A 9,651-nucleotide genomic window follows, 5' to 3' on the forward strand; every position below is an offset into this window, starting at 1 on the left:
TTGCAGACAGGAGGTGGCAGCCATGTCACGGCAGCTGCTGGTGTCTCCGATGTCACGGCGGCAACTTGTGTCTGTCCCTCATTGCCGCATCGGTAACACTTGATGAATGGTCTCGAGCCTCCTTGCGTGACTGCCAGTGAGCCGCTTCGGAGAGGAGCAAGAGCAGCTAACACCTGATTCTGAGTAGACTCTGCTTGCTTTTGCAACCCTAATCCTAACTCCTTTAAGGCTTCTGTTATAAATGCCTGTGAAGCTGTTGGCATTAATGCCATTCGCTCTAATGCTTCCTCAATAGTCCAATTTGCCCCTACAGTAGCTAACACTCTTTGTGTTGCTGGATTGCTATTTTGCAAAGCACACTGCTTCAATAGCGCCCTGCAACACCAGCCCAATCTATAGCAGTAGCTGTTCTATCGATAAAATAATTTCCAAATGATTCTTCTCTACCTTGTTTAATGCCCATATAAGCTGGTAACCCTCCTGGCTCTTTAACCATATCTATTGCAGCACGCACTAACCGCATAGACTCTCTAAGTTTATCTGCTCCCGATATCATCTGTGCCTCTGTACGCAAATATCCCCGTAAACCCATCAGCTCCTCTACTGTCACTCCATGTAATGGGTCTCCCTGGGCTCGTTGTACAGCAACCGACTCATTGACCAAAGCCTGCCAATGTGCATTAAACAATAACTGCTGATGCTGAGTGAATATCAAACGAACTATTCCTCTTAAATAATTAGGGCATAAAACCTGAGTAATAAAAAGATAATCTAGCATTTGCCTAACAGGTACACTTTTTACTCCAAACTGACTAACCGTAGAACGTAGTTGAGTTAACAGCTTCCAATCTAAGGGAGTATATTCTGCTACATTATGCGTAAGGTTCCCCTGTGCGTCATACTGTGGTGTGTATGTGACCGGACATGCAAGACTAGAAGCTATTTCCACCGCCTCACCATCCCCAATTTGCATTACTTCTTTTGCCAAAGCAGCCCAAGCTTCTCTCCTCTGTTTAGCCATCTCCCCCCATGGATCATGGTGTGCCCATGGGATGGGATCTGACTCTTTAAGGGTGCTATGCTGCTGGCGCTTCGGTACAGACACCGAGCTTTCGCACGGGGAAGGCAGTGAAGCAGGGGCTGGCTCGCGCAGGGGAAGCGGCCCCCACGCTGGAGCTGACAGTGAAACCTGAGCCGGCTCAAGCGGAGCCGGCTTGCAAGGGGGAATCAGCCCCCCCGCTGGAGCCGGCTCGCGTGGGGGAAGTGGCCCCCCCGCTGAAGCTGTAACCGGAGCCGGCTCACTCGGGGGAAGCGGCGGAGGCAAGGCTGGGGGCGGAGGCAAAGCTGGCTTGTTCCCACCCCCACCATCCGACCCGCCTGAAGTTGGTGGCGGAGGCAAAGCTGGTTTGCTCTTACCCCCACCATCCAACTCGCCCTCCCCATCTGACAGGAGGAGTGCAGACAATTCCACTGTGCCTATAGGAAAATCCTCCACACCACTTTGCTGGGGACCCTTAGGCATAAGTATCTTAGTTACAGAAGGTGCCAGGGGATCATCCTCACGACCATACCCTATATTCCTCTTATGAGCTTCTGTCGCCCTTTCTGCTGCCTTTCTCTCAGAGACCTGCTGAAGTAACGTGTTATACACCACCCGCCATAACTTCCCGAATTTCTTTGCTGACTTATCATCATCTAGCACTGTATCCCACAGTATTTCCCTAAACTTCTTCCACTCTGCTAGCTCATGAACTGTATGCAGGTTGGAAAAGATACCTTTAGCATGGCCATAAGCTAATAACCCTGGTAATTCCTTTTTTAAATCTATCCCTTTTATTCCTCGCCGTTCTAAATACGCGGCGAACAAATCGTATGCCGCTTGCCTATCCATACCTATTAATCAGCGCGCGCTGCTGCAGCTCTCCAGGCTCCTGCGACACATATTGGCTTGATTCACCGTTGTGATCATCAAGGGTGCTCCAAATTCCGGCACCGTCCCGGCTGCAGGGACCCAAACCCAACTTCCTCGACTGTGGCGTGATCCCCTTTTTCTTTTAATCCGAGAAAAAAGGGCAGAGATTCGGCTTTGCCCATATTCTCCACCATTTGTTGACGGAAGGAGACCAGGACATCAATTAGATCATCACAGGCCCAATTTTATTGATCAGTACAGCAGGTTAAATACAGTTCATAATGAGCTTCATACATATTGCAAAAGTTGAGCTCAGGATTGGTTAGTTACATATCAGCAACTACGCCTACTTCTGCATTCCTATGGTTCTACTTTTGATACGTTCTACATATTCTCAGGGAGAGTCTCTCTTCCCTATCCTCATGTTGCGGCAAGGGCATTCTGTCCTTGCCTGTCATTGGTCACCAATTGCTGACTTCTCCTTTCAGCTTACTGACTGCTGACTTCCCTCTCTCAGCTTGACCAGCGGCATTATGTCAGTATGGCCTTTCTCAGCTAACCAATTATTAATAAATCTCTCCACAGGTTCATTCCATGTTTACCCTGCCTGTGAACTTTCAGCACAGGAACAAGACATGCAGGGGCTGCTTTCCCAGCAAGGATGGTTGGAAGAGAAGAAGAAGACACAAGGGTGGCACAAGGGTGCAGGGATAGAGAAAACAAGGACTGAATCTGGGAACTTGGGGTGGGTTTTATGAAAATGGGTAAATTGTAATTCGCATTTAGGGACTGTATATAAGCAACACACTGGTAGAATAACATGTCCTCATAACCTGAGGAGTTATCCCATGTTGGACCTTAGGCCTCAATAATTGATACCCTCTGAAAAGACAAATTAGTGTTAACGAGCCCTATTGTGATATTTTGGACATTTGGTGACAGCAGAGGCTGACAGAACCAAGGACTCAGCTGTGACACTGTGGAACCGCATAGAACAAAGGGTCCATTGTGGTGCAGTGGAACTCCATGAAACCAAAAGTCCATTGTGTCAGAGCAAGGCCTCATGGAACCAAGGAGACTATTGCTGACATTGTGGAAGCTCCTGGACCCATGGGGTCATTGTGACAGTGTGGGGCTGCATGGAACCAATGGTCCATTGTGACACTGCAGAACATTCTGGAATCAAGGGGATCATGTTATGCTATGGAACCTCATGGAACTAAGGATCCATGGTGACACTGCGGTGCTCAGACCATTGTTGATAGTGCGAAAGCTCCTGGAACCAGAAGTCCATTGTGACACAGCAAGGCCTCCTGGAACCAAGGGTCCATTGTGGCTCTGTGGGGCTTCCCAGAGCCAAGGAGACCATTTGGACACGGTGGGGCCTCGTGGAACCACCTGGCACTGTTACACAGCAGGGCGACATGGAGCCAAGGGGCCACTGAGACACTGAGGAACCTCATGGAACCAAAGGTCCATTGCTACACTGAGGGGCCCTGTGGAACCACTGGGACCATGGTGACACCATGGTGCTCCATGGAACCAAGGGGCCATTCTGATTCTGCTTTGCCTCATGGAGCCAAGGGGACACTATGACACTGCAGGGCCTCGTGGAACTAAGGCAGCCTCGTGACACTGCAGGTCCATTGGAAGATTGCAGGGCCTCATGGAACCATGGAGAACATTATGGCCCTTTGTAACCCATTGGAACCAAGGGGCCATTGTGACACTGCAGGGCCTCACGGAATCAAGGGGACCACAGTGACACTGTGGGGCTCCATGGGACAAAGGGGTCATTCTGACACTATGGAACCAAGGAGACCATTGCTCTGCTTCAGGACACCATGGAACCATGGAGGCCATTGTGACACAGCAAAGCCTCATTGAACCAAGGGCACAGTAGTGACACTGTGGAGCTCCAGGAGACCAAGGGGAGGATTCTTAAAGTGCAGAAAAAAGGAGACCACTATGACACTCTGGGGCATCATGGAACCAAAAGTCCATTTTGACACAGAAGGGCCTCATGGAACCATGGAGGCCATTTCTACACTTTGAGGTCTTGAGAAACCAAAGGGCCATTGTGGCACTTCATGTCCCCATGGAACCAAGGTCCCCGTTGTGACACTATGAGGCCCTGTTGGGCCAAAGGGCAATTGTGGCACTGTGTGGCACCATGGAACCAAGGGACCATTGTGACACTACCGGGCCCCATGGAACTAAGGATTCTTGGAACAATGTGGGACTTGTTGAACCAAAGGTCCATTGTGACATTGCAGGGCCTCTTGGAACTAAGGGGGGACAATTGTGATGCTGTGGGGCCCAATGGAAGCAAGGGGCCAGTGTGACACAGCTGGGCCTCATGCAGCCAAGGGGCCACAAGGATCCTGAGGAACCCTAAAGAAACAAGGGGCCGTTTTGACATTCTGCAACTGTGTAGACCCTGAGAGGCATTCCCTGAGTTAGGGAGACACAAGAAGCTTCCCTCAAAAGCTGTTCGACCCCATTGGCTCCTTCCCTATATTCTGTGTCCCTCAGCCACTCCCTCCCTATTCTCCCACTGGCCCCATCTTTGTACTGCCCCCATGCCACTGATCAGCCCCTTCCTCTGGAGATACAGAAACCTGGACTCCCCCCAGGAGTCCTTCTTTGTGACCCAGAACATCTCACTGCACAGCTGAATTAAACATCTGTGGGTACCATGCAAAGGCCCTTTTTGCTTCCCTACCCTGGGCTTTATTAGCAGCTATTCCGGCTGCAACAATGGTCTGTTATGGCAGTGTGGATCCAAGGACACCATGGTGACACTGTGGGACCTCATGGATGCAAGGGGCCATTGTGACACAGCAGGGCCTCAGTGGAACAAAGGAACCATTGCTGACAGTACAGAAACTCAGGGAACCAAGGGGCCGTGGTGGCGCAGCAGGGCCACACGGAACCCAGGAGAACATTTGTGACATTTAGTGAGCTCATAAAGAACATTAAGTGACATTTAGGGAGCTCATGGAACCAGGGTCCATTGTGACACTGCAGAAACAAGGAGACCATGTTTGATGCTGTGGAAGGTCTTGGAAGCAAGCAGCCATTGTGACACTCCAGGTCTGCCTCGTTGAACCAGGCAGACCATTGTGACACCAGAGAACCTCATGGCACTGAGGGTTTATTGTGACACAGCAGGGACATGGAGCCCATTGTCCATTGTGACAATGAGGATCTGAAGAGACCATGGTGACACCATGGAAGCTCATGGAGCCATGGGTCCATTGTGACAAAACAAGGCCTCATGGAACCAAGGAGACCATTGTGAAGTCATGAAACCTTGTGAAACCAAGGGTCCATTGTTACAGTCCAGAACCAAGGAGACCATGGTGACAGTACAGAACCTCACAGGAACAAGATTCCATTGTTATGCAGTGGGGCTTCATGGAACCAGGGAACCAGTGCGACACAGCAGGGCCACATGGAACCAATGGTCCATGGAGATACTGTGGATCCAAGGAGACCGTGGTGGTGCTGTTGAACCTCATGGAACCAAGGGGCCGTTATGACACTGGGGAACCTCTTGGAATCAAGGCAACCATGTTAGACTGTGGAACTTCATGGAACGAAGGGGCCATTGTGGCACTGTGTGGCCTCATAGGAACAAAGGACATGGTTGATTGGACAGAAGCTCCTGGAAACAATGGAACATTGTGACACTGCAGAGCCCCATGGAACCAAGGAGACTACTGGGACACTGAGGAGCCTTATGGAACCAAGCAGCCATTTTCACACCACAGAACCAAGGAGACCATTGTGACATCATAGAATCCATGGAACCTCATGGAACCAAGGGTCCATTGTTACAGTCCAGAACCAAGGAGACCATTGCTGACAGTACAGAACCTCACGGGACCAAGACTCCATTGTTGTGCAGTGAGGCTTCATGGAATCAAGGAGCCACTGTGACACATCAGGATCACATGGAACCAATGGTCCATGGAGATACTATGGATCCAAGTAGACCATGGTGATGCTGTGGAACCTCGTGGATCCAAGAATCCACTGTGACACTCTGGGTCCCCATGGAACCAAATTATCATGGTGTCACAGCGGGGCTGCTTGTGACCAATTGTCCATTTTGACACTGCAGATCCAAGAGACCAGGGTGACACTGTGGTAGTTCATGGTACCAACGGGTTGTTGTGACACTCCAAGGCCTTGTGGAACCTAGGGGAGCATTGTGGCAGTGCAGAACCAAGAAGGCCATTTTGACAGTACAGAACCCAATGGAACCAAGGATCCATTGTTCTACAGCAGGGCCTTATGGAACCAAGGAGCCATTGTGAAACTGTGGGGCATAATGGAGTCAAGGACACCACTGATACTGAAATCTGCAGGATAGAAACTTCTGAGCAGAGTTTTGAGTATTTCAAAGCAGGTATTTATTATTGCAGCATGGGGGTCACTTGGGCCATCCTTCCTCCATTGGAGTGCTTTGAGCATCAAAGGAACAGAGTTTTTATCACACACGTTGATTATGTATCCATTAATTATCCCCACTTCTTTTGAGTTTGACATGGTCACACCCCTCATTTAGAGTCCTTATGTGGTTCTTTGGGTTTTGTCTTCAACATCCAGTGTCCTTTTTAGGTGACTGTTCCTTGACCCCCCCTTTTGAGTATGGCAATATTATTGTTTTGCATAACTTCTGCTTTGTCAGCCTTGCAGAGCTGAGCTGGCATCCTGCTTGCATTTTGTGTGACTTCTGCTTGCCAGAGGTACATCCTCAATCAGTTTCTCCAAGGCTGTTCTGTTCTACTGTTCTTGACAATAGTAAATGTTGTTCTGTTACCCCATCCTTGGCTCAGTGCTTGCCCCGCATGAGGCGTCTGCAACCCCCTCAACCTATGGGCCTGGGGTGGGCAAGTGTTCCTGGGGAACAGGGATGAGACAGCTGGGCTGGACTGACCCAAGGGATGTTCCATTCCATGTCACACCATGATCAGCAATCAACTGAGAGAAGCGGGAGGGCAAGACCGGTAGGGAATATTTTTTTAAAAATATATTTTTCTTTGAAAACAGCACCTACAAATACAGAATCCTCTCCCGCCACAGGGTGCTAAAACATTTTCTGCTGATAGGAGATTTCCTGTGGATTTGCTTTTCTTGTGTTTATGGTCTTTTCTTTTTGTGGTTGGTTTGTTTGTGGGGTTTTTGTGTTGTTGGGGGTGGGTCTTGCTTTGTTTTTTTTTTGGTTGGGTTTGGGTTTTTTGCTATTGAACTGTCTTTCTTCTGATGCATAAGTTTACCTGCCCTTTCTTGTGGCTTGCTTGGCACCTGCTGGCCTGGTCGCTTGGTGTCCCTCCGTGCAGGGACAACCAACCTCCTGCAGGTGGGGTTTGGCTATGGATTGCCAATTTCCCGTCTGTATGCGAGGTACTTTCAAGGTGACCTTAAACTCTACTCAATGGAGGGCGTGGGTACAGATGCTGTTATTTATTTGAAGGTATGAATTTCACCCTTTTTTAAACTAGTAATGCAGTGCAGATTGTTTGTAGCAGGTTCTCTTCACTCTTCAGCTTGTTTTCAAATTTCTTTTTGCTATCTTTGACACTTTTACCTTAGTTACATAAAATCCTAAACCCCAAGATTATATATAGAAACCTGGCACTAACAGTGCTGGCAATGGTGGTTGCAGGGGCTGGTGTGGGACAATTGCCCTGGGGCACCTTCCCAGGCTGTCCCAGAACAAAGACACAGCCCAGGCCCTGCTCTGCTGCTGCCTCAGGTCCATGTCAGGAGCTCTGGCTGTGCCAGGACACTGCTGTGAGCCCCCCCTGCACACTCCCCCCATGCCCCAGGCACTGGGCTTTGCTGTGCCAGGGCATTCCTGGAGCACATTGCTGACAGCAGCTCTGGAGGGGAGCAAAGACTCCCTGCCCTGCCCTCAGGAGATGCCCTTTGCTGATGGAGCTGCTGTGCTGGAGCCCAGCTGTGTCCCAGCAGTGCCCATGGCCTGGCCCTGCCTGTGGCCACAGCAGGGACACGCAGCAGGACTGACCAAGCTGCCAGAGCACTCCAGCCTTACAGCCACAGCAGGGCTGGCAAGGACAGGGTGGAGTTGGGCTGAGCAGATGTGGGAAGAGCCACGGCCATTGTCCCTGGCTGTGCTGCTGTGCCGGGAGTCTCTTCCCTCCACCTCTGCTCACAGACACTGCCCCTGAAGGCACAGGGAAGGGCTGAGGAAATGCCTTGGATGGACAAGTCAGGCAGGCACTTCTTTTTATTTAAACACCAAGGGAACAAACCTCTTGCAAGTATTTTTATTTCAAAAGAAATGTAGATATTCATGTAGAAAGCTAAGAGTAATACTACAGTATTTTGATAGAAACACTACAACAAGTAGAAAAAGTTACCAAAGCAAATAATAGACAAACAGGGGAAAAATGGCTGAGATTGTAAAGAGTTCTATTCTGAAGGCTCTGTAGCAGAAAAGAGAATTTATTGCTTCTGAAGTTGCAGTCACCAGTTTTCCCAAGGCATCCTTGAGCTCCTGGTTCCTCAGGCTGTAGATGAGGGGGTTCAGGGCTGGAGGCACCACTGAGTACAGAACTGACAGGGCCAGATCCAGGGATGGGGAGGAGATGGAGGGCGGCTTCAGGTAGGCAAATGTACCAGTGCTGAGGAACAGGGAGACCACAGCCAGGTGAGGGAGGCAGGTGGAAAAGGCTTTGTGCCGTCCCTGCTCAGAGGGGATCCTCAGCACAGCCCTGAAGATCTGCACATAGGAGGAAACCATGAACACAAAACAAGCAAAAAATAGAAGAGCACTTAGCACAATGAGCCCAAGTTCCCTGAGGTAGGATTTGGAGCAGGAGAGTGTGAGGATCTGGGGCACTTCACAGAAGAACTGGCCCAGGACATTGCCATGGCACAGGGTCAGGGAAAATGTATTGGCTGTGTGCAGCAGTGAATAGAGAAAGGCACTGGCCCAGGCAGCTGCTGCCATGTGGGCACAAGCTCTGCTGCCCAGGAGGGTCCCGTAGTGCAGGGGTTTGCAGATGGACACGTAGCGGTCATAGCACATGATGGTCAGGAGGGAAAATTCTGCTGACATGAAAAAGGCAAAGAAAAACACCTGTGTAGCACATCCTGAGTAGGAGATGTTCCTGGTGTTCCAGAGGGAATTGTGCATGGCTTTGGGGACAATGGTGCAGATCATGCCCAGGTCGCTGAGAGCCAGGTTGAGCAAGAAGAAGTACATGGGCGTGTGCAGGTGGTGGCTGCAGGCTACGGTGCTGATGATGAGGCCGTTGCCCAGGAGGGCAGCCAGGGAGATGCCGAGCAAGAGGCAGAAGTGCAGCAGCTGCAGCTGCCGTGTGTCTGCCAATGCCAGCAGGAGGAAATACCTGATGGAGCTGCTGTTGGACATTTCTTCATTCTGGACATTTGGAGCTATTCAAAGACAACATTCACAATTTGGAAAAAGTACCTTGAGTCAATCCTATTCTATTTTCTTTCACAGGCACTCAAAATTGCTTCTCTTTCCCTGGGGAAATTTCATTTAACTTTTTTTTTTTTTTTTTTTTTTTTTTCTGTGTAGCTTTGGGCTACTAAGTAACTGTGTGTTTTTTAGAAAGGACAGAAGTCCTGTTCTTAGCATTGCTCTCAGGCTGAACACTGTAGAGCCCAGAGGGAAAACCGGGCTCCCTGTGCCCCAGTGCACTCAGACCTGCTGGGCCAACACAGGTACCCTTTGC

At 50.0% G+C, this 9,651-nt stretch overlaps 1 protein-coding gene across 1 annotated transcript; it reads right to left on the reverse strand.

Annotated features, from left to right (window-relative positions):
• Positions 1 to 8,945: 8,945 nt before the first annotated feature.
• Positions 8,946 to 9,260, reverse strand: LOC134413853 (olfactory receptor 14I1-like; the record flags this gene model as incomplete). The annotated part of the gene is made up of 1 exon (XM_063147897.1): positions 8,946 to 9,260. A coding segment is annotated over one exon (315 nt), but the record flags the coding sequence as incomplete, so codon positions are not given.
• Between the last annotated feature and the right edge of the window lie 391 nt (positions 9,261 to 9,651).

The sequence above is a fragment of the Melospiza melodia genome, unplaced genomic scaffold, assembly GCF_035770615.1.
Source record: "Melospiza melodia melodia isolate bMelMel2 unplaced genomic scaffold, bMelMel2.pri scaffold_54, whole genome shotgun sequence".
NCBI lineage: Eukaryota > Metazoa > Chordata > Aves > Passeriformes > Passerellidae > Melospiza > Melospiza melodia.